The sequence below is a fragment of the Genypterus blacodes genome, unplaced genomic scaffold (assembly GCF_046128005.1).
Source record: "Genypterus blacodes isolate CSIRO-AG114 ecotype Tasmania unplaced genomic scaffold, CSIRO-AGI_Gbla_v1 ptg000098l_1, whole genome shotgun sequence".
In the NCBI taxonomy this organism is placed as follows: Eukaryota; Metazoa; Chordata; class Actinopteri; order Ophidiiformes; family Ophidiidae; genus Genypterus; species Genypterus blacodes.
The window spans coordinates 423,104-449,091 of NW_027466902.1; the positions used below are offsets into that span (position 1 = coordinate 423,104).

At 40.5% G+C, this 25,988-nt stretch overlaps 3 protein-coding genes across 3 annotated transcripts; 1 reads left to right on the plus strand and 2 right to left on the minus strand.

Moving 5' to 3' along the window:
- Window positions 1–367: 367 nt before the first annotated feature.
- LOC143008022 (high-affinity choline transporter 1-like) lies at window positions 368–25,252 on the minus strand. The gene is made up of 11 exons (XM_076159555.1): window positions 25,147–25,252; window positions 23,984–24,214; window positions 22,458–22,571; window positions 21,891–22,046; window positions 21,123–21,271; window positions 20,833–20,976; window positions 20,382–20,535; window positions 20,063–20,280; window positions 17,634–19,915; window positions 3,515–3,750; window positions 368–1,045 (listed from the first exon to the last, which is right to left on the minus strand). Exons 2-9 carry the CDS (start codon window positions 24,165–24,167, stop codon window positions 19,364–19,366), a joined length of 1,671 nt encoding a protein of 556 aa, XP_076015670.1. The 5' UTR covers window positions 24,168–24,214; window positions 25,147–25,252; the 3' UTR covers window positions 368–1,045; window positions 3,515–3,750; window positions 17,634–19,363.
- Window positions 6,431–11,392, minus strand: LOC143008023 (high-affinity choline transporter 1-like). Its single transcript, XM_076159556.1, has 8 exons — window positions 11,183–11,392; window positions 9,652–9,765; window positions 9,085–9,240; window positions 8,346–8,494; window positions 8,056–8,199; window positions 7,605–7,758; window positions 7,282–7,499; window positions 6,431–7,050 (listed from the first exon to the last, which is right to left on the minus strand). The coding sequence occupies exons 1-8, from the start codon at window positions 11,364–11,366 to the stop codon at window positions 6,499–6,501; spliced, it is 1,671 nt and encodes a 556-aa protein (XP_076015671.1). The 5' UTR covers window positions 11,367–11,392; the 3' UTR covers window positions 6,431–6,498.
- On the plus strand, window positions 14,165–16,077 carry LOC143008024 (uncharacterized). Its single transcript, XM_076159557.1, has 2 exons — window positions 14,165–15,008; window positions 15,043–16,077. Exon 2 carries the CDS (start codon window positions 15,501–15,503, stop codon window positions 16,071–16,073), a length of 573 nt encoding a protein of 190 aa, XP_076015672.1. The 5' UTR covers window positions 14,165–15,008; window positions 15,043–15,500; the 3' UTR covers window positions 16,074–16,077.
- Window positions 25,253–25,988: the final 736 nt, after the last annotated feature.

Consider the following 25,988-nt stretch of genomic DNA (forward strand, 5'->3'; position numbering starts at 1 on the left):
CGTTAGAACGCACCGGCTCGAATAATTCCCCGTAGTTCCCACATCATCTCTTTTAGGTGTAAAACTGTATGACAAAGAACGTGCTTCATTGCAAGGACATTCCAAAAGTATTTAAATTCCTCATGAAAATAGTACCACACTCACTGTCATCTAACTAACATCAGAACAGACTGAATGCATGTGAAGTATAGATGATATGGGAACTAGATGGTATTCCCTGAATTACAGGGAATGTGAAGGGAAATTGTGACAGTGATATGAGGACAGAGATAAGATGAGAAATATGAAAGGTATAGTATTAGTAAATTAAAGTAAAATAAGTGATAACATTGTTTTTTATTAATATTAACACATCATATTAATCATTGATTAATGTGAATTTATTAGTGTGAGCTTGACACTGAAAATGTTTACAGAAAAAAACAAGCTTCTGTTGCTGAATTGAAGTGCATTTTGATCACTTTTATTTTGTCAAAGTAGATCTCTGAGGCAAAAAGGTTGGAGACCCCTAGTCTAGACAATCCATTGATTGAAGCTCTCTCTCTTTCTAGGGGTTCATGTTAAAAATTATTTTTGTTTTTTATTATTTTATTGTTACATTTTCTCCACTTTTGATTAGAAAGCTGTACAATACATTTTCTCTGGTTAGGCATTGCTGTCACTCGAAACTCAATTTTTGATTAGCACATTTCAGATTTAATGTCTTCGCTGGGTTTTCAAGGGTGATCAGTTGACCGAAATCAGATTGTCCCAAAAATAAGAATAGTAACTGCTAACAATATTGACATCATTATTAGAGAACAGATTAAAAGTGAAGCAATACACTCAAATGTATTTCTGAATGCTTTCACAAGGGACTTCCATTAAAATTACATCCTCTTCATACTTGGAGATATCAAAGTAAACCAAATAAAAATCAAAACCCCTTCCCCTATATGGTCTCAGCTGTCATGGTGAAGATTCCCAACACCAAGTTGATTCCTCGATTTCCCAGCAGTATCATCTCAGTCCGGCCTCCTGATCCCTCTGCTTTTCTTTTGCAAGACTGAGTGATGAAATGAAATGAACATGGTAACATATGAAATATTATATTATGTGCAAATAGCAAGTCTGTATTATTTTTTAATTAGTTAGTAAGTTAGTGTCTTAAACTGGGCCCACTGATCACACATTACACTGAACACACAATTTAATCAGTTTGGTGTATACTTATTTCGTAATAAGTATACACCAAATATACTGAGCAGGTTATTCTATCTGCTGCAGACGCTCTGCTGCTTGCTCCCCCCTCTGTTTGCATTTTTCTGCTTTTTTCTGCCGATATTCTTGCCTTCCTTTGATGAGAAACTACAAGTAGCGACTCCTGGATACTTATAAATCATCGGGACTGTAAAATCTTTGTGGATATTGTAGGCTATTGTGATATCGCAACTTTTTATGACCACCTCAGGAGTACGTGAGTGTGGCCTACCAACAGCTCAAGCCTTTAGCCTGCTACAGCGCTTAGGAATTGAGAGATTCAGCAGATTGTTGGCACTAAACACATGGCTCTCAACCGCATGTACTGTCCACTCAGTGCATTTTATTGACAATTGCAACTTCTTATGGGACCGTAAACATCTTTTTAAGACAGATGGACTTTGCCTGAACAAGTCAGGAGTAAAATTGTTCATCTCTAACCTACTTTACTTCCTGCGTCAACCATCTGTTCCCTCTTCCAAGGACAAGAGACAAGAGGAACCAATACAGCAGGATAACATAAAAAAGCGCAGCAGAAACCCTGAAGGACAGCCACCTCAGCCCCCACCCGACGAGAGCTCTGATTATGGGAGATACCAGAAGCGAGAGCTGGAGCCTCCTCCCCCCTACAAGGCTAATCACACTCATGACTTTTTCCAGAACAAGCTGGGGCCCTGTGTGCCTATAGCTTTCTCAATTTCTGTCCTGATAGGTAACAGAAACAGAATGGGGAAACTGCTAGCAAACAGGAAGCACTCAAGCGGTTGTGCAAATTTAGCAAATCTAGCATCCGTTCCACGTCAGCCACAGCCTGTCCCAAAAAAATGGGCAGAGAACACACTTAAATTAGCTCTATTAAACGTCAGGTCATTGGCAGGAAAAAACATTTTTAATCAATGATTTTATTATCAAGCACAATCTTGATTTTATATTTTTAACTGAAGCCATGTTCCTAAATATTTACAGGCCACCGAAATACTGTGCAACCTTTTTTGACAGCTTCACTGAACTGCTATCTATAATCTGTATTGATTTTTTTTTTATATTTCTTGAAAAATGGACTACAATTGTGCATGTTTTCCCTTCTCTCCAGATTTATGATGATCAACTTTTCCATATGGAAACATACTTAAGTTAAGCTTAGACATTAAGTCTGGAACAAGCACAGCTTAATATTATAAATAGGCTCTTATTTTATCTTAATACCCTTTATTGCTTTGCACTCTCCACTTTTCTGCTGTAACATGTGAATTTCCCCGTCGTGGGGCAAATAAAGGATTATTTTATTTAATCTCATCTCAATCTAATCATAAACACGTGAGAAATGGATTTTCAAATAAGAGATACATCAGTGGCATTCATTTCTTATTTTTATTTAAATAAATGAAAGAAAGAAAATGCTTTTATGCCTCTCTCTATCTGTAACCTTTCAAGTTTTTAAGAAATCTTCAATGGGAACCTTTTATTCACAGAACAACAAAACAACCCAAATAAAATAATAATTTCCTTCGATGAAAATCCAACAATTCAACTATTCACAGTCCATGCCTTGGAGTAGTAAGACAAAAGTGCATAAAGAAAGGCTCAGTTTGCAACACCCTGATTTACTCTGATGCACATAGATATGTGCTGCCGAACATAGAGAGCATGTGAGTAGCTTGGGGACTGATTTTGGAGAACGGTGTCGTGGATGAAACGAGGGAACAGAGTCATACTTTGACTTTGAGCATCACTGCAGTTCAATCAGCTCCATTTGGAGGTTGGTTGGTGTGCGTTCCACGTCAACTGCAAACTGACTACTAAGCAGTCCAAACTTACATTTCTGGGCTCCTTAGTCGACGTACGTAGAGTTATTCAGCAAAACTGTGCACTTGGCAACACTGAGGTAGAGATCTGCTCTTTCATGGTTTGGCAGCACGGGAAATGGCCCAAGTTTTCTTGCAGCATCCGAGTCTCCCAGACTCCCACGGACACAACTAGATTTGAAAAGCCCTCAATGCAGCGTGCATGTCTTTGATGACACAGCCGCGCCCCGGAAGGTGCAGGTTGAGCACAATGCATTCTGCATTCTGCATTCTGCATTCTGCATTCTGCATTCTGCATTCTGCATCTGCATTCTGGGATGTGTAGTATCAGCGTTGCATGTGCTATTTACCGGCGGGCCAGCTCTTATGGACATTTGATATTATCTCATGGGCCAAATATAATTACACTGCGAAGCCAGAATTTGGCCCGCGGGCCAGAGTTTGACACCCCTTCCCCTATATGGTCTCACCTGTCATGGTGAGGATTCCCAACACCAAGTTGATTCCTCGATTTCCCAGCAGTATCATCTCAGTCCTGCCTCCGGAGCTGCTGCTTTCTACACGCTTGGACTTCTTTGATGCCCATATGCCGGTCCCCAGCACCAGCAGGTAGAAGAGCACCATCATCACCACTCCTGGAATGTTCAGGCTCATTGTACACCGACTGACGGATCCTGTCTGATCTCTCTGCTTTTCTTTGGCAAGACTGAGTGATGAAATGAAATGAAATGAAATGACCCATGAAAAACTGTATTTATATTAGTTATACATCGCAGCTATATAAAAGGATAGTAAGCCATGAGAAAGCAATGGGCACAAAGAACACAAGACTTATGTAGGCATTCTAAATAACTAAATTATACTATCAAACATTGTAAAACAATGTCTATTTTCACTGGTGTGTATTTTCATTGAAGAAAGCATTTGACATGACAGTGATTCCAGGTACAGCAACTACCAGTGAGGATCATGTGATCTTGAGACCACTACTTTTATACGCTCAAATGGTCCCCCCAAGCATTTAGCAACATTTTCTAAATGGACGCCTGTGACAGAGTGGGTGAGAGAGCTCTCCATTCCACCCATTTTACAGTTTCTCATATGCTTAATTTAACCATGCTTGTTATGTTAAACGGCCATTTTTATTATACACAGCATCATTGGTTAATTTCTTTTGGCGGCACGTTTTCTCATTATCTTTGCATGGTAATATATTCTCAATTGTCTTTTTTTAAAAGAGTGTTGATCATAGTTCTGTTAGCATCTATTATAATGAAAATGTGTCTATGTGAATAACAACTGCCAGGTAATCATCTGATTGACATGGCCTTAAGGCAGTCGCTACAGAGCAAACATTGACAGACCATTAGACTGACTTTTCAACATTATTTCACTGCGTCAGATGTAGAACTTTTTACTTTTTGTTGTACTGCTCGTGCAGTGACAATAAATGTGATCAAAATGTGGTCTTCAACCGGGGGTTAGAATGATTGACAATTTGACCAAAATAATTTGTGCGAATTAAGAAATATAACATTGAGTAAACTACCAGCATACCAGCAACAAAAACTATTTACAAAATAAATGATTACAAACAATTAACAAACTTGTCTCTATGCGTCGCTACAGTAGAGGAACACAGCAAGCTTACCACTCCGAGGTCCGATGCCTTCCCGTGGATCAGTATTGCTATGTGTGAATGGTGCACAGCTATCCTCGAGATTCTGATAATGCAAACCTGCGCAGACTTGGCTGCCCTTTTGCCCAACTAACTGGCAGATCTGGTTCTATGCAGGGTGGGGATACACATGCCATTCAGCTCCATAACAAGATGGAAGGCTTCCTGGAGCAAACCAAAAGATAGAGACGGCGTCAGGGAGATAACATTTGCATGATTCCATCACTTTCACACTCGTATCCATTTACTTTGTCAAAGACCTTTAACTTTGTCCTTACTCCTTCCTTCTACTTCTAGATAGTTATTCAGAGTCAAACCAAATGATATCAATACAATTTTTTTCATCTGCCAAATTCTTAATGGAGAAAGACATTTTGTTATTTTAAACAATGCTGTCATGACAGGGTTGTTGTTGATATCAATACAATTTTTTTCATCTGCCAAATTCTTAATGGAGAAAGACATTTTGTTATTTTAAACAATGCTGTCATGACAGGGTTGTTGTTGAACATGTCAAAGGACGCATACCAGAACGTTCAATGATGGGTCATTATATACCTATAGACCAACGTATGTGTGCAAATAGCGAGTCTGTATTATTTTGTAAGTTTGTTAGTGAGTGAGTGTCTTAAACTGGGCACACTGATCACAAATTACACTGAACACACCATTTGATCAGTTTGGTGTATACTTATTTGGAAAAACGTCCAGAAACCATGCTTTTGTCACACGTCCTGGTTTGTTTGCAACATTATTTCAGTTTTATTTTTACTTCCTGTGGCAACCAGGGAGTTTTCACTTTGAGCAGGTACTTTGGGGGATGTGTTTTCTAAATTGGTACCAAATCTAGGCGAGTATTAAGAACCACAGGGTTTTTAGTAAACTTTAAGATCTTGGTTGGGAGAGAGGAGTGTATAAGGGCAGCTACGAAGGAGGAATTGTAGCAGGATTGGGCTTCCAGCTTGCAGGGATCAGGAGATTCAACCCATTGGCGGGTAGTAATTAAAATAAGTAATTTATGGATATGAATTACCCATTAATAGGATATGTGGTTTGGTAATTCGAGACCGTGACAGACCTTACATCTTTGTAATAGTGATTGGCGGATCGTTGGAGGCTTCGCACCCCAAATGAAGGCAATGATCATTTTGTCTAAAGAGTCAAGGAAATGTTGAGGTAGGAATAAAGGCAGAGATTGAAACAGTCAGTTTGTCATGGTGAACGCGGTGTAGCTGGCGGACAGGAGGTCTGAGAATGTACGTGTCACATTGATGCCGAGATACTTCAACCCCGAGCTACTGAGAGTAAAGGGGAAGTCTGTTTGGCGGAGCTGCAAACTTAATGTGTTAATGAGGTAACATTCACTCTTTGAGATATTTAGCCAGAAAAGTTGCTAAAGGTGTCCAGAATAGACAGGACAGCTGGAAGACAAGATATGGGGTCAGTTAAGTAGAGCATCAAATCATCCGCGTATATCAGTCGATGTTCGACACCATTACGGAAAGCACCTTTAGACAGAGTGGACTGTAAAAGAAATGGCCACTTGTTCAATGGCCAAGGCAAAGAGGAGTGGTGATGAGCCTGTGGTGATGGCCTGTGGTGATGAGTATAATAATCTAATCCAGAACTGCTGTAATTTATGATCCAGGTTTATTGTAATTTTCAATCACATATACATTTGAGTAAGTAAAGACATCATGTCAAAGAAACTAAGAAGCAGTATAACTATATGATCAGTTTGGTGTCTATGGTAAACTGTCCAGAAACCTTGCTTCGTCACACCTCCTGGTTTGTTTGCAACATTATTTTAGTTTCATTTTGAACTTCAGATTTCTCCACCTCTACAGGTGTTTTGTGTTTTGTGCCAATGTCTTCCTGTGGCAACCAGGTAGTTTTCACTTTGAGCAGGTCCCACCTCTCAGGAATCAGTCCATTGTTGAACAGCAGTGAAGTCAGATAAGAGAACAACAATGTGGCAAAGATGGTAGACAGCATGCTGATAGTTCTGATGGGAGCATGCTGGATATAAACACCCTCCTCAAGAATGCAACCTGGGAAATGGAGGACAACAGGCAATCCGAGGGATGGCTCCCCACTCAACACTCTCAACAACACGCCAAATACCAAGCCAAAGAAGGAGCCATAGCCATTAGAGATGCTAAAGAAGAGGACACAGATGAGTTGAGGGAACATGATGGTGTAAATGATGTCTGAGCCCAGGATCCAGAACACCATGATGCTGTTGTTTAGGGAGGTGAGTGCTGTACCAGCCACGCCTCCCAACACCACAGTGAGACGAATCACCCACTGGATCTCCCTGTCTGATGCCTGGTAGAATGGGACAAAAGAAACCAAAACCAAAATAAAATAAACTGAGTTTTCTTCTCACTGTTTCATCTCTATCAGTAACCCCCCTACCACACACACACACACACACACACACACACACACACACACACACACACACACACACACACAAACACACACACACACACACACACACACACACACACACACACACACACACACACACACACTCTCTTTCTGTCCACATCTTACCTTTGTCCTTAAGATGTTCTTGTAGATGTTTGCTGAGAAGATGGAGGCGGCTGACAGGAGAATTGAGTCTATTGACGACATAACAGCGGCAGCTACAGCTGCAATTCCAAACACGGAGATGTAGTTTGGGGTAAGGTGCTGCAGAGCGATGGGTAGAATCAGATTGGCCTCTCCGCGTTCATATGGGGATGTTGAGCCATATGAAGTCATGTTCCAGTCTTAAATGCAAACATTTAATTGATCAATAATACTCAAGTTCAGGACATATGAATACATTTCACTGTCTAAGCTGAGGAAGACAAAAGGTGAAATATGTATTCTACCTGTTGATGCTGCAGCTGCTCCAATCAACATGGAAGGAATTCCTACGATCAAGGTAAGACCAGCTGCAATGAAGCAAATGCGCCTGGCTGTGGCTGATGAAGAGGCTGATAGCACCTTCTGGTGGATGTCCTGACACCCCAGGCTACCCAAACTCTTCAAAAAAGGAAACATTATCGTGAAGGGGTGTGGTTGAGCATTTTATCCGAGTTAGTTATTGAGCGTAGGCTGTAAACAGCTGTATCCAATGTACGCTCTACCTAACCTTAACTAGTTAAACGATGTAGTCCAGGGGAGTAAACCTTAGTTCTTGTTCAGGGATCAGATTTCTTGTGATATTGTGAGATACAAAGGAAAATATGCAAAGGAAGAACTTGAGAGAAAATAATGGTTGATCAGTTTTCATGCACGCCTGCATGTATTGAGATGAAATTTTGAGAATGTTCTACTCACCATCACAAGGAAATTATCCATCCACAGCCAAGCCTTGTCTGCATCTACTCTACCAATCCAGGGGGTCTGGAAGGTGAAGTTGAACGCTGTTTTGGTGATGTCAGCTGAGGAAGGATTCAGAAGGACGAAAGGGACACACAGCCACTACAGAAAAGATGATGAAATGTAGACATTGACATGACTTGGTATGGAAGAAGACATTTTGAATTCCAAAACCGCAGAAACAGTTCCAATCATGTCCTCTTTGCCCCGACTTCAATAAAAATTATTTAGTTGAATGAGGGACTCACCAAACAGACAAATACAAGAATCAGCTGTATTACATCTGTGTAAGCTACAGAGTAGAGGCCTCCAAGCACTGTGTAGATGATGGCTATTGTGGCTGAGATCCAAATGCAAAGAGAATATGGCAAATCCAGGATCACACTCATGGTTGCACCTACAAATTCGACAGATTCTTAAATACACATATTCATGGCCATGTAGAGTCTTAGATTGTTTGTAGAACTTATTAACAATGTTTTAAAGCCTGAAATACCATTTACATTTCATAAATCTATCATGCATCTCTAGATAATGCTGCCTCTTGCACTCTAATGGGATTGATGGGGAGCGCCACAGAACCACTATTTAGTTTCAGGTCTCTCCAGGGATGTTCAAGTAGATTCATGGCAAGAGAGTTTTTAAGATGCCTTTTGTCTTACGTGTGGTACCACCACAGAAAAGGTCTGCCTGGTAGAGAGCAGCTGATATGTTGACCTCCTGGCATCACCACAGACAAGCTTGCAAAAGTTCTCTCTTACAAAAGAGTGATTGCTGGGTTGTTATACATCACACTTAGATAATCACAATTCACTTTTGACAATTTAACACACAACAACAACATTGATGTCTTAAAGTCAATTAGAGGGTAAGACATGTCATTAACATTCTCTCCCAGTAACGTATACATATTTATTACAGTGCAATGATTAAATAACACTGTATTATTTGGAACATGTGACATGTTGAAGGAGAGTGATCACTTACCTAAGCCAATAAGAGTAGTTGCTACCCACACAATATCAGTTATTATTGGTGCCAGAGAAAAGACTCCACATAGTACTTTTCCATACTTGATCTGGAATGGGTCCATCATTGTCACATATTTTTTGTCTCGCATTGTCTTGGCAAAGAAAAGCCCACCTGAAGAATTGAAAAGGTCTTGTGAGTTTTGTTGCATACTGCTAACATTCATACACAATATCACAATCAGCTTTCTGGCATTGTGGTGAAGAAACTTGATCTCTCATTGCTTATATACAGGTAACGTCATGTATAAATAAACTTAGTTATATTTTATTAGTTGTAATTTAAAGGCAAATCCACTGGGAAATGTTTTCTTTCGCTTTTTGAGATATTTACAATTAATCAATGTATGAATGAATATCATGCACCTAGTAGGGTTTTGTGAATTAGGCTAAGTTGTAAAGTAAGCTATATTGTTACTACATGTGTTACATGTGTGTGTGATTTGTCTGTCTCTGTGTGTTTACTCTGTGATACAACCTATCCAGGATGTACCCTATAGAGAATGGATGGGTTAAATCATCTTACCAACAATGAAGGTCATTGATGTTGTCACTGGCATTAAACACCAGACCAGCCCCTGGTCTGGTCTGTAAACTGCTTCTGCAGAACCAACAATGAAAGCTCCTCCAATAAATGTAGCTGTAGGAAACACAGAGCATATGCACACACACACACACACACACACACACACACACACAGACACACACACACATTACAAACATGTGCAAAACTCGTGATCTCAATCAATAGTTCCCCTTTTTGGAATGTTATTGTTGTACTTGTCCAGTTTATGACCTTATCATATAAACAGATGAACTTATGTTTGTCATTTCCTGTTCCATGTCTTACAGTGGCTCATTAGTCTTAATTTAGGTTAGAATTCCTAATGAATCAATTCTTAGTTTGTCGTGAAGCATTGGCACAGGCTGATGATTCGCCTGTTAGTGTGGATATGAGCATGAATGGGTTGGTCTATGGGTCAGTCTGCTGACCTGTGTAGGGTGAATATGACCTCTTAGCCCTCTCACAACCCTGAATAGGATAAATGCGTATTGAGAACTACTGAATGGATGGAAATGTCACGATTATAAACTACATTGTACAGCAAACACCAAGTTGCTCTTCTTGTGTTTGGGTGTGGGATCTTTCGGTTGGACCAGTTTCTTTCTCAGTTCTCGTGTTGCTGTTGTTTTTTTTGCATTGGTTCTTCTTCTCTTCATCACTGACAGTGCTGATGTTCTTCCTGGTTCTTTTGGATGTTTTCACAAATGACCAGTTAGGTTGAGTCCACACCCTTGCACTCCCTATAATATGTGACAAGGTCTTCCTCCAGAGCTTCATGGTGCCTGGGACTTTCTTGAGCAAGCCCTGTTTTGTAACCCCACTTGTATTTGTACTGTATCTCCAGAAATTGCAATGTGTTTAATTGTATATTGTACTGTAATCAGTATTTGTATGCTTAACAGTAACAGAGATTACATAATGACTTTTGAGATAGTTTATTCATATCAATGCCATCAGTATTTTATTATATTGTCCAGCGAAAACAGTTTGGTAGTATTCATGAAATGTATCTTTTGCTGCCTGATGTGGACTTCTGGTCCACTACACATAAGTCTAGGGAATCCATGGATGGAAACTCTCTCTCTTTCTAGGGGTTCATGTGAAAAATCTATTTTTTTTTGTTTTTTATTATTTTAGTGTTACAATTTCTCCACTTTTGATTAGAAAGCGGTACAATACATTTTCTCTGGTTAGGCATTGCTGTCACTCGAAATAAAATTTTTGATTAGCACATTTTAGATTTAATGTCTTGTCCTGGGTTTTCAAGGGTGATCAGTTGACCTAAATCAGATTGTGCCAAGAATAAGAATAGTTACTGTTAACAATATTGACATCATTATTAGAGATCCGATTAAAAGTGAAGCAATACACTCAAATGTATTTCTGGATGCTTTCACAAGGGTCTTCTATAAAAAAGTACATGTTTTTCATACTTGGAGGTATCAAAGTAAACCAAATAAAAACCAAAACACCTTACCCTATATGGTCTCACCTGTCATGGTGAAGATTCCCAACACCAAGTTGATTCCTCGATTTCCCAGCAGTATCATCTCAGTCCGGCCTCCTGAGCTGCTGCTCTTTTCGCGCTTGGACTTCTTTGACGCCCATATGCCGGTCCCCAGCACCAGCAGGTAGAAGAGGACCATGATCACCACTCCTGGAATGTTCAGGCTCATTGTACACCGACTGACGGATCCTGTCTGCTTTTCTTGGCAAGACTGAGTGAAATATTTATATTAGTTATACATCTGAGCTATATAAAAGGATAAGCCATGAGAAAGCCGGAGCACAAAGAACACAAGACTTATGTAGGCATTCCAAATAACTAAATAATACTATCAAAGTATTGTAAAACCACACTGATAAATTCTATCAGAGATGGCAACCTTTCCTCTCCTATTTCACAGATCTACAGGCTATGCCAGACCAGTGACTGATTACCAGAACACAGATCAGATCCTTCTTATTTTATTTTATCATTTTATTTTGCGTTTCAGGCAGTCCAGGACGGGGGTGTGTGCAGGCGGGGTTGTATGACTGTGGGGTTAGGTGGGGTTTCGGGGCGGGATGCCATCTCTTTGTTTTTTTTCAATTCCTGTTTGTTTCTCCCCTATCTCTATCTCTCTCTCTCTCTATCACAACCTATGATGCAATTTGTTGTATGATGCAACCTACATGGCTGTTTGACATCATCCTGTAAGTTCTGAATGTACTCTATGGCTTCATTGCAACTCCAGCCCACTTGTATTTTACCTCAGGGTCTATGTATAAAGTTCAACAACAATAGTAGGGATATCACAACCTGCCACCCTTCTCTCTATCTCTCTCGCTCTTCTCTTTCCCCGCTTTCTATATAAAAAATGATCTCCAGAATTCCCTTCACCTGTATGCACAATGTCATGTACAATATCTGCTTCAATAAAAACAAATTGCAAAAAAAACCCCAAAGTAAACAATGTTTATTTTCACTGGTGTGAATTTTCATTTAAGAAAGCATTTGACATGACAGTTATTCCAGGTACAGCAACAACCAGTGAGGATCATGTGATCTTGAGACCACTACTTTTATATGCTCAAATGGTCCCTCCAAGCATTTAGTTACATTTTCTAAATGTACCCCTGTGACAATATCTTTGCATGGTCATATATTCTCAATTGTCTTTTTTAAAAAGAGTGTTGATCATAGTTCTGTTAGCATCTATTATAATGAAAATGCGTCTATGCGGATAACAACTGCCATAAAATCCTCTGATTGACATGCCCCTAAGGCAGTCAGTACAGAGCAAACATTGAAAGAACATTGATGTGAAACTGACTTTTGATTATTACACTGCATCAGCTGTAGAACTTTTTACCTTTGTTGTACTGCTCGTGCAATGACAATAAATGTGATCAAAATGTGATCAAATTATTCTAACCGGGGGTTAGAAGTATTGACAATTTTACCAAAATAATTTGTGAGAATTCAGATAACATGTACACATACTTGATACTCATTAGTTTATTTGATCATAACGATTGGATCATGTGGACGTTAATGAAAGATGACCAGCTGCTCAACTTCAACCTTCTCTCAGTCGTTCATTCCTATCACACAACACCCACGTCAGATCTGGGTATGGATGGTTTAATCAAATCCTAAACAATGGCAAATCCATCTTCCACCATAAAACAAGCGGTTGCCTTGAATAAATGATTCCAATCAATTTACAAACCTGTCTCTCTGCTTCTCTATGCGCCGCTACAGGAGAGGAATACAGCGAGCTTACCACGCCGAGGTCAGATGTTTCCCCGTGGATCAGTATTGCCACGCATGTTATGCACAGCTATCTGCAGGATTCTGGTTATGCAAACCTGCGTTGAGCTGGCTGCCTGTGTCAATGACGATGCTTATGTTAATAAACTGGCATTTCTGGTTCTATGCAGATACACACGTACATCAGCTCAATGACTAGATGAAAGGCAAAGAAAAGAGAGAGGGCCTCAAGGCGATAACATATGCATGATTCCATCACTTTCACACTCATATCCATTTACTTTGTCAAAGACCTTTAACTTCATCCTTACTGCTTCCCTCTACTTCTAGATAGTTATTCAGAGTCATACCAAATTAATCTGTTCATTTTACTTCCTGTGGCAACCAGATAGTTTTCACTTTGAGCAGGTACCTTTGGGGGATGTGTTTTCTAAATTGGTACCAAATCTAGTCGAGTATTAAGAACCACAGGGTTTTTTGTAAACTTTGAGATCTTGGTTGGGAGAGAGGAGTGTATAAGGGCAGCTACAGAGGAGGAATTGTAGCAGGATTGGGCTTCAACCAAATAGTCAACCAATTAGCGGACCGGAATTAAAATAAGTAATTTATGGATATGAATTGGAGGTTTGCCTTGAATAAATGATTCCAATCAATTTACAAACCTGTCTCTCTGCTTCTCTATGCGCCGCTACAGGAGAGGAATACAGCGAGCTTACCACGCCGAGGTCAGATGTTTCCCCGTGGATCAGTATTGCCACGCATGTTATGCACAGCTATCTGCAGGATTCTGGTTATGCAAACCTGCGTTGAGCTGGCTGCCTATGTCAATGACGATGCTTATGTTACTAAACTGCCATTTCTGGTTCTATGCAGATACACACGTACATCAGCTCAATGACTAGATGAAAGGCAAAGAAAAGAGAGAGGGCCTCAAGGCGATAACATATGCATGATTCCATCACTTTCACACTCATATCCATTTACTTTGTCAAAGACCTTTAACTTCATCCTTACTCCTTCCCTCTACTTCTAGATAGTTATTCAGAGTCATACCAAATTAATCTGTTCATTTTACTTCCTGTGGCAACCAGATAGTTTTCACTTTGAGCAGGTACCTTTGGGGGATGTGTTTTCTAAATTGGTACCAAATCTAGTCGAGTATTAAGAACCACAGGGTTTTTTGTAAACTTTGAGATCTTGGTTGGGAGAGAGGAGTGTATAAGGGCAGCTACGAAGGAGGAATTGTAGCAGGATTGGGCTTCAACCAAATAGTCAACCAATTAGCGGACCGGAATTAAAATAAGTAATTTATGGATATGAATTGGAGGTTTGGTAACACGAGACACCTACAGAACTTACATCTTTGCGATAGTGATTTGCTGATTGTTGGAAGCTTCGCACCCCAAAGGAAGGCAATGATCATTTTGAAAAAGAAGCGTCAAAGAAATGTTGAGGGAGGAATAAAGGAAGAGATTGAAACAGGAACAAGAAATCTCATTTGGATCACATTTATTTTCTCAATTAAGGATATCGGTAAGCAGTTCCATCTCAGAAGGTCAGACTTCAGTGTCATGGTGAGCGCGGTGTAGCTGGCGGACAGGAGGTCTGAGAATGTACGTGTCACATTGAGGCCGAGATACTTCAACCCTGAGCTACTGAGATTAAAGGGGAAGTCTGCTTGGCGGAGCTGCAAACTTAATGTATTAATGAGGTAATATTCACTCTTTGAGATATTTATTTTGTACCCAGAAAAGTTGTCCAGGTGAAAAGGTGTCCAGAATAGACAGGACAGCCGGAAGACAAGATATGGGGTCAGTTAAGTAGAGCAACAAATCATCCGCGTTCAGTGTTATGTCGATGTTCGACACCATTACGGATACCGCCTTTGTTATTTTTGCAATTTGTTTTTATTGAAGCAGACATTGTTCATGAAATTGTGCATACAGGTGTAGGATATTTTGGAGATCATTTGTTATATAGAAAGAGGGGAAAGAGGAGAGAGAGAGATAGAGAGAAGGGAGGAAGGTTGTGTTATCCCTACTATTGTTGTTGAACTTTATACGTAGACCATGAGGTAGAGTACGAGTGGACTGGAGTTGCAATGATGTCATAGGGTACATACAGAGCTTACAGGATGATGTCAAACAGCAATGTAGGCTTGTACAAATCGCATCATAGGTTGTGATAGAGAGAGAGAGAGAGAGGGGAGAAGGGGAGGCAGTAGCTCAGTGGGTAGAGCTTCCACTTGGGAACCGGAGGGTTGCCGGTTCGAGCCCCTGCCGAGGTGCCCCTGAGCAAGGCAAAAGGGGGTAATGTAATGTAATGTAAGTCGCTTTGGATAAAAGCGTCTGCCAAATGCTCATAATGTAATGTAATGAGAAACAAACAGGAAAGAAAAGTTCCAGAGAGAGGACATCCCACCCCGAAAACACACCCAACCCCACAGTCACACAACCCGATTCACACAACCCCGTCCTGGACTGCCTGAAATGCAAAATAAAATGATAAAATAAAAAGGAACTTTTCTTTTTAATAAAAAGGAACTTTTTATTTTATGAGGCCAGTAGTGGGCCTCATTCAGGACAACAATGAGATAGCCTACAGGGAGGAGGTGCGACATCTGATGGACTGGTGCAGAGGTAACAACCTGATCCTGAACGTCAACAAGACCAAGGAGATCATCGTTGACTTCAGGAAATCCCAACCCAGCCACACACCACTCCTCATTAACGACTCAGCCGTGGAGGTCGTCAGCAGCACCAAGCTCCTGGGGTTGCACATCCCCGACAGACTCGGCTGGTCACTTCACACCACATCCCTGGTGAAGAAGGTGCAGCAACGCCAGCACTTCCTGCGTCGGATGAAGACATCCTCCCTCCCTTCCCCCATCCTCCACACCTTCTACAGAGGGACCATCGAGAGCCTGCTGACCAGCTGCATCTCCGTCTGGTCTGGGAGCTGCAGGGCCTCTGACTGGAAGTCTCTGCAGAGAGTGGTGAGGACAGGGGAGAAGATCATCGGGATTCCGCTCCCCCCCATCCAGGACATAGCAGACAGGCACTGCTTATCCAGAGCCTACCAGATCCTCTCCGACCCCATCCACCCCAACCATGGATCTTATAGGTGATGATCTGCACACAAACACACACACACGCACGCGCACACGCACACACACACAGTAAGGTTGTGCTTACCATGCCCACTCTACCTAACCTTAACTAGTTAAACGATGTAGTCCAGGGGAGTAACCCTTAGTTCTTGTTCAGGGATCAGATTTCTTGTGATATTGTGTAAAATATGCAAAGGAAGAACTTGAGAGAAAAGAATGGTTGATCAGTTTTCATGCTTGCCTGCATGTATTGAGATGAAATTTTAAGAATGTTCTACTCACCATCACGAGGAAATTATCCATCCACAGCCAAGCCTTGTCTGCATCTACTCTACCAATCCAGGGGGTCTGGAAGGTGAAGTTGAACGCCGTTTTGGTGATGTCAGCTGAGGAAGGATTTAGAAGGACGAAAGGGACACACAGCCACTACAGAAAAGATGATGAAATGTAGATATTGACCTGATGCATGGAATAATACATTTTCAATTCCAAAACGGCGGAACAGTTCCAATCATCTCCTCTTTGCCCCGACTTCCATAAATATTATTTAGTTGAATGAGGGACTCACCAAACAGACAAATATAAGAATTAGCTGTACTACATCTGTGTAAGCTACAGAGTAGAGGCCTCCAAGCAGTGTGTCGATAATGGCTACTGTGGCTGAGATCCAAATGCAAACAGTATATGGCAAATCCAGGATCACACTCATGGTTGCACCTACAGATTTAACACATTCTTAAACACACATATACACACACACACAACCACAGTATTGCAGACTATCAGGTCAAGTAGAGTGTTAGATTGTTTCTAGAACTTATAAACAATGTTTTAAAGCCTGAAATAGCATTTACATTTCATAAATCTATCATGCATCTCTAGATAATGCTGCCTCCTGCACTCTAATGGGATTGATGGGGAGCGCCACAGAACCACTATTTAGTTTCAGGTCTCTCCAAGGATGTTCAAGTAGAATCATGGCGATAGAGTTTTTAGATGCCTTTTGTCTTACATGTGGTACCACCACAGAAAAGGTCTGCCTGGTAGAGAACTGCTGATATGTTGACCTCCTGGCATCACCACAGACAAGCTTGCAAAAGTTCTCAGAGTGATCGCTGGGTTGTTATACATCACACTTAAATATTCACGTCACTGCGGCAATTATTTCTTTAAAACGACATAGATCAGGGGTGTCAAACTCAAATACTAAAAAACTGAGACTCAGTCGCAGGCCAGACTCCATATCTCTTGAAAATAGGACTACAATTGTGTATGTTTTCCCTTCTCACAGGATATATAATGGTCACTTTTTCATATGGAAACATACTTTAAGTTATCCCCTTTTTATTAATTTATTAATTAATCTGATCATTTTAATTGATAATTAAAACTTATGGTGAATCTTTAAAGTTAGGTCAATTATCTGCTATCTTGGTTCCCTGTGCCAACAAACAGGGTGGTGCCCCGAGAACTTAAATTTATTAAAGTTATTAATTAATTATTTTTATTTTTACCTTCTTTTATTTCTTTTTGATAGCAATCTTTGATAAAGCAATATTACCTACACAAGTAACAAACTTGTCTCTTTGCTTCTCTATGCGTGGCTACAGGAAAGGAACACAGCGAGCTTACCACTCCAAGGTCAGAGGCTTTCCCGTGGATCAGTATTGCCACGCGTGAATTGTGCACAGCTATTCCACAAGATTCTGGTTGTGCATACACACACAGAGCTGGCTGCGCATTACAATGATGACACCTGTGTTATTAAGCCTGCATATCTGGTTTGCTGCAGGGCTGGGATAAACACATCATTCAGCTCCATGACCAGATGGAAGGCTTCCTGAAGAAAACCAAAAAAAAGAGATAGGGCGTCAGGGAGATAACATGTGCATGATTCCATCACTTTCACACTCATATCGATGACAATTAATTAATTAATTAATTAACCTTTAGACCTACATATATGTGCAAATAGAGAGTCTGTATTATTTTTAAATTAGTTAGTGAGTAAGTGTCTTCAGCTGAGCCCACTGATCACAAATTACACTGAACACACCATTTGATCAGTTTGGTGTATACTTATTTGGAAAAACGTCCAGAAACCATGCTTTTGTCACACGTCCTGGTTTGTTTGCAACATTATTTCAGTTTTATTTTTACTTCCTGTGGCAACCAGGGAGTTTTCACTTTGAGCAGGTACTTTGGGGGATGTGTTTTCTAAATTGGTACCAAATCTAGGCGAGTATTAAGAACCACAGGGTTTTTAGTAAACTTTAAGATCTTGGTTGGGAGAGAGGAGTGTATAAGGGCAGCTACGAAGGAGGAATTGTAGCAGGATTGGGCTTCCAGCTTGCAGGGATCAGGAGATTCAACCCATTGGCGGGTAGTAATTAAAATAAGTAATTTATGGATATGAATTACCCATTAATAGGATATGTGGTTTGGTAATTCGAGACCGTGACAGACCTTACATCTTTGTAATAGTGATTGGCGGATCGTTGGAGGCTTCGCACCCCAAATGAAGGCAATGATCATTTTGTCTAAAGAGTCAAGGAAATGTTGAGGTAGGAATAAAGGCAGAGATTGAAACAGTCAGTTTGTCATGGTGAACGCGGTGTAGCTGGCGGACAGGAGGTCTGAGAATGTACGTGTCACATTGATGCCGAGATACTTCAACCCCGAGCTACTGAGAGTAAAGGGGAAGTCTGTTTGGCGGAGCTGCAAACTTAATGTGTTAATGAGGTAACATTCACTCTTTGAGATATTTAGCCAGAAAAGTTGCTAAAGGTGTCCAGAATAGACAGGACAGCTGGAAGACAAGATATGGGGTCAGTTAAGTAGAGCATCAAATCATCCGCGTATATCAGTCGATGTTCGACACCATTACGGAAAGCACCTTTAGACAGAGTGGAAGACTGTAAAGAAATGGCCACTTGTTCAATGGCCAAGGCAAAGAGGAGTGGTGATGAGCCTGTGGTGATGGCCTGTGGTGATGAGTATAATAATCTAATCCAGAACTGCTGTAATTTATGATCCAGGTTTATTGTAATTTTCAATCACATAAACATTTGAGTAAGTAAAGACATCATGGCAAAGAAACTAAGAAGCAGGTAAATGCAAATTCTTTGAAGTTATTTGTTTCAGAGAGTTGTTGAAAATTCCCAGGTTGCTAGGAAGAACAACATCTGATCCAAATCTTCTTTTCCTCCAAAAAAATCCATTTCCTCAAAGATGATTATTGCAGAAAACTTGTATAACTATATGATCAGTTTGGTGTCTATGGTAAACTGTCCAGAAACCTTGCTTCGTCACACCTCCTGGTTTGTTTGCAACATTATTTCAGTTTCATTTTGAACTTCAGATTTCTCCACCTCTACAGGTGTTTTGTGTTTTGTGCCAATGTCTTCCTGTGGCAACCAGGTAGTTTTCACTTTGAGCAGGTCCCACCTCTCAGGAATCAGTCCATTGTTGAACAGCAGTGAAGTCAGATAAGAGAACAACAATGTGGCAAAGATGGTAGACAGCATGCTGATAGTTCTGATGGGAGCATGCTGGATATAAACACCCTCCTCAAGAATGCAACCTGGGAAATGGAGGACAACAGGCAATCCGAGGGATGGCTCCCCACTCAACACTCTCAACAACACGCCAAATACCAAGCCAAAGAAGGAGCCATAGCCATTAGAGATGCTAAAGAAGAGGACACAGATGAGTTGAGGGAACATGATGGTGTAAATGATGTCTGAGCCCAGGATCCAGAACACCATGATGCTGTTGTTTAGGGAGGTGAGTGCTGTACCAGCCACGCCTCCCAACACCACAGTGAGACGAATCACCCACTGCATCTCCCTGTCTGATGCCTGGCAGAATGGGACAAAAGAAACCAAAACCAAAATAAAATAAACTGAGTTTTCTTCTCACTGTTTCATCTCTAACAGTAACCCCCCTACCACACACACACACACACCCCCACACACACCCACACTCTCTTTCTGTCCACATCTTACCTTTGTCCTTAAGATGTTCTTGTAGATGTTTGCTGAGAAGATGGAGGCGGCTGACAGGAGAATTGAGTCTATTGACGACATAACAGCGGCAGCTACAGCTGCAGTTCCAAACACGGAGATGTAGTTTGGGGTAAGGTGCTGCAGAGTGATGGGTAGAATCAGATTGGCCTCTCCGCGTTCATATGGGGGTGGCGAGCCATATGAAGTCATGTTCCAGTCTTGCAAACATTTAATTGATCAATAATACTCAAGTTCAGGACATATGAATACATTTCACTGTCTAAGCTGAGGAAGACAAAAGGTGAAATATGTATTCTACCTGTTGATGCTGCAGCTGCTCCAATCAACATGGAAGGAATTCCTACGATCAAGGTAAGACCAGCTGCAATGAAGCAAATGCGCCTGGCTGTGGCTGATGAAGAGGCTGATAGCACCTTCTGGTGGATGTCCTGACACCCCAGGCTACCCAAACTCTTCAAAAAAGGAAACATTATTGTGAAGGGGTGTGGTTGAGCATTTTATCCGAGTTAGTTATTGAGCGTAGGCTGTAAACAGCTGTATCCAATGTACGCTCTACCCAACCTTAACTAGTTAAACGATGTAGTCCAGGGGAGTAAACCTTAGTTCTTGTTCAGGGATCAGATTTCTTGTGATATTGTGAGATACAAAGGAAAATATGCAAAGGAAGAACTTGAGAGAAAATAATGGTTGATCAGTTTTCATGCACGCCTGCATGTATTGAGATGAAATTTTGAGAATGTTCTACTCACCATCACAAGGAAATTATCCATCCACAGCCAAGCCTTGTCTGCATCTACTCTACCAATCCAGGGGGTCTGGAAGGTGAAGTTGAACGCCGTTTTGGTGATGTCAGCTGAGGAAGGATTCAGAAGGACGAAAGGGACACACAGCCACTACAGAAAAGATGATGAAATGTAGACATTGACATGACTTGGTATGGAAGAAGACATTTTGAATTCCAAAACCGCAGAAACAGTTCCAATCATGTCCTCTTTGCCCCGACTTCAATAAAAATTATTTAGTTGAATGAGGGACTCACCAAACAGACAAATACAAGAATCAGCTGTATTACATCTGTGTAAGCTACAGAGTAGAGGCCTCCAAGCACTGTGTAGATGATGGCTATTGTGGCTGAGATCCAAATGCAAACAGTATATGGCAAATCCAGGATCACACTCATGGTTGCACCTACAAATTCGACAGATTCTTAAATACACATATTCACACACACAACCAAAGTATTGCAGACTATCAGGCCATGTAGAGTCTTAGATTGTTTGTAGAACTTATTAACAATGTTTTAAAGCCTGAAATACCATTTACATTTCATAAATCTATCATGCATCTCTAGATAATGCTGCCTCTTGCACTCTAATGGGATTGATGGGGAGCGCCACAGAACCACTATTTAGTTTCAGGTCTCTCCGGGGATGTTCAAGTAGATTCATGGCAAGAGAGTTTTTTAGATGCCTTTTGTCTTACGTGTGGTACCACCACAGAAAAGGTCTGCCTGGTAGAGAGCAGCTGATATGTTGACCTCCTGGCATCACCACAGACAAGCTTGCAAAAGTTCTCTCTTACAAAAGAGTGATTGCTGGGTTGTTATACATCACACTTAGATAATCACAATTCACTTTTGACAATTTAACACACAACAACAACATTGATGTCTTAAAGTCAATTAGAGGGTAAGACATGTCATTAACATTCTCTCCCAGTAACGTATACATATTTATTACAGTGCAATGATTAAATAACACTGTATTATTTGGAACATGTGACATGTTGAAGGAGAGTGATCACTTACCTAAGCCAATAAGAGTAGTTGCTACCCACACAATATCAGTTATTATTGGTGCCAGAGAAAAGACTCCACATAGTACTTTTCCATACTTGATCTGGAATGGGTCCATCATTGTCACATATTTTTTGTCTCGCATTGTCTTGGCAAAGAAAAGCCCACCTGAAGAATTGAAAAGGTCTTGTGAGTTTTGTTGCATACTGCTAACATTCATACACAATATCACAATCAGCTTTCTGGCATTGTGGTGAAGAAACTTGATCTCTCATTGCTTATATACAGGTAACGTCATGTATAAATAAACTTAGTTATATTTTATTAGTTGTAATTTAAAGGCAAATCCACTGGGAAATGTTTTCTTTCGCTTTTTGAGATATTTACAATTAATCAATGTATGAATGAATATCATGCACCTAGTAGGGTTTTGTGAATTAGGCTAAGTTGTAAAGTAAACTATATTGTTACTACACGTGTTACATGTGTGTGTGATTTGTCTGTCTCTGTGTGTTTACTCTGTGATACAACCTATCCAGGATGTACCCTATAGAGAATGGATGGGTTAAATCATCTTACCAACAATGAAGGTCATTGATGTTGTCACTGGCATTAAACACCAGACCAGCCCCTGGTCTGGTCTGTAAACTGCTTCTGCAGAACCAACAATGAAAGCTCCTCCAATAAATGTAGCTGTAGGAAACACAGAGCATATGCGCACACACACACACACACACACACACACACACACAGACACACACACACATTACAAACATGTGCAAAACTCGTGATCTCAATCAATAGTTCCCCTTTTTGGAATGTTATTGTTGTACTTGTCCAGTTTATGACCTTATCATATAAACAGATGAATTTATGTTTGTCATTTCCTGTTCCATGTCTTACAGTGGCTCATTAGTCTTAATTTAGGTTAGAATTCCTAATGAATCAATTCTTAGTTTGTCGTGAAGCATTGGCACAGGCTGATGATTCGCCTGTTAGTGTGGATATGAGCATGAATGGGTTGGTCTATGGGTCAGTCTGCTGACCTGTGTAGGGTGAATATGACCTCTTAGCCCTCTCACAACCCTGAATAGGATAAATGCGTATTGAGAACTACTGAATGGATGGAAATGTCACGATTATAAACTACATTGTACAGCAAACACCAAGTTGCTCTTCTTGTGTTTGGGTGTGGGATCTTTCGGTTGGACCAGTTTCTTTCTCAGTTCTCGTGTTGCTGGGTTTTTTTTTGCATTGGTTCTTCTTCTCTTCATCACTGACAGTGCTGATGTTCTTCCTGGTTCTTTTGGATGTTTTCACAAATGACCAGTTAGGTTGAGTCCACACCCTTGCACTCCCTATAATATGTGACAAGGTCTTCCTCCAGAGCTTCATGGTGCCTGGGACTTTCTTGAGCAAGCCCTGTTTTGTAACCCCACTTGTATTTGTACTGTATCTCCACGTATTGCAATGTGTTTAATTGTTTATTGTACTGTAATCAGTATGTGTATGCTTAACAGCAACAGAGATTACTTAATTGCTGTTGAGATAGATTATTCATATCCATGCCATCAGTATTTCATTACATTGTCCAGTGAAAACAGTTTGGTAGTATTCATGAAATGTATGTTTTGCTGCCTGATGTGGACCTCTGGTCCACTACACATTAGAGAAACCATGGATGGAGACTCTCTCGCTTTCTTGGGGGACATGTAAAAAATAATTTCTTTTACTGTCTTTAATTATTTTAGTGTTACATATTCTCCACTTTTGATTAGAAAATGGAACAATACATTTTCTCTGGTAAGGCATTGCAGTCACTGGAAATTCAATTTTTGATTAGCACATTTAAGATTTAATGTCTTCGCTGGGTTTTCAAGGATGATCAGTTGACCTAAATCAGATTGTGCCCAAAATAAGAATAGTGAGTGTTAACAATATTGACATCATTATTAGAGATCAAACTAAAAGTGAAGTAATATACTCAAATGTATTTCTGAATGCTCTCACAAGGGTCTTCCATTAAAAAGTACATCTTCTTCATGCTTGGAGAGATCAAAGTAAACCAAATAAAAATCAAAACACCTTCCCCTATATGATCTCACCCGTCATGGTGAAGATTCCCAACACCAGGTTGATTCCTCGATTTCCCAGCAGTATCATCTCAGTCCGGCCTCCTGAGCTGCTGCTCTCTACACGCTTGGACTTCTTTGATGCCCATATGCCGGTCCCCAGCACCAGCAGGTAGAAGAGGACCATCATCACCACTCCTGGAATGTTCAGGCTCATTGTACACTGACCGACGGATCCTGTCTGATCTTTCTGCTTTTCTGAGACTGAGTGATGAAATGAAATGAAATGAAATGACCCATGAAATATTTATATTAGTTATACATCTGAGCTATATAAAAGGATAGTAAGCCATGAGAAAGCCGGAGCACAAAGAACACAAGACTTATGAGGGCCCTCTAAATAACTAAATAATATTATCAAAGTATTGTAAAACAGAGTCTATTTTCACTGGTGTGAATTTTCATCGAAGAAAGCATTTGACATGACAGTGATTCCAGGTACAGCAACAACCAGTGGGGATCATGTGAACTTGAGACCACTACTTTTATACACTCAAATGGTCCCTTCAAGCATTTAGTAACACTTTCTAAATGTACGCCTGTGACAGATTAGGTGAGACCACTCAATTTGACCCATTTTACAGTTTCCCATATGCTTAATTTAACCATGCTTGCTAATCTTAAGCGGACATTTTTATCATACACATCATCATTGGTTAAATTTTATTGGCAGCATGTTTTCTTATTATCTTTGCATGGTAATATATTCAGTTAACATCTATTATAATGAAAATGCATCTATGTGGATAACAACTGATGTACCAACACTAAGAATGTATAGGCCACCCCAGCCAGGTAATCATCTGTTTGACATGCTGCCCTTACGCTGCAGAGCCAATATTGACAGACCATTAGACTGACTATTCAACATTATTTCACTGCGTCAGATGTAGCACTTTTTACTTTTGTTGTACTGTTCGTGCAATGACAATAAAGCAGTGGTCTTCAACCGGGGGTTCAAATAATTGACAATTTTACCAAAATAATTTGTGAGGATTAAGAAATATAACATTGAGTAAACTACCAGCATACCAGCAACAAATACTATTTTCAAAATAAATGATTCCAAACAATTTAAAAACTTGTCTCTTTGCTTCTCTATGCGTGGCTACAGGAGAAGAACACAGCGAGCTTACCACTCCGAGGTCAGATGCCTTCCTGTGGATCAGTATTGCTACGTGTGAATGGTGCACAGCTATTCTCGAGATTCTGATTATGCAAACCTGCGCGGACTTGGCTGCCCTTTTGCCCAACTAACTGGCAGATCTGGTTCTATGCAGGGTGGGGATACACATTCCATTCAGCTTCATGACAAGATGGAAGGCTTCCTGAAGCAAACCATAAGATAGTGGCGGCGTCAGGGAGATAACATCTGCATGATTCCATCACTTTCACCCTTTAACCCTAACCCTTCACTCGTATCCATTTACTTTGACAAATATCTTTAACTTTGTCCTTACTCCTTCCTTCTACTTCTAGATAGTTATGCAGAGTCATACCAAATTAAATCAGTACGATATTTTTCATCTGCCAGATTCTTGATGGAGAAAGACATTTTGTTATTTTAAACAATGCTGTCATGACAGGGTTGTTGTTGAACATGTCAAACGACGCATACCAGAAAGTTCAATGATGGGTCATAATATACCTATAGACCTATGTAAATGTGCAAATAGCCGGTCTGTATTATTTTTACGTTAGGGAGTGTCAGGAAAATTCTTCTCTTCAGGCACAGAGACTTCAGAACACTTGGGTTGAGAATTTATTGCTGCAGCAAGAGTCAAGTCAGTTACAATGTGTGGTCATTGCAGTCTGGTTTGACTGACTTTCAATAGCTAAACTCGTCCTATTATACATGGTTGCCAGAGAACTTTGTCCCGATCACTCACAGTCTTGATCAGTATTGCTACGTGTGAATGGTGCACAGCTATCCTCAAGATTCTGATTATGCAAACCTGCGCGGACTTGGCTGCCCTTT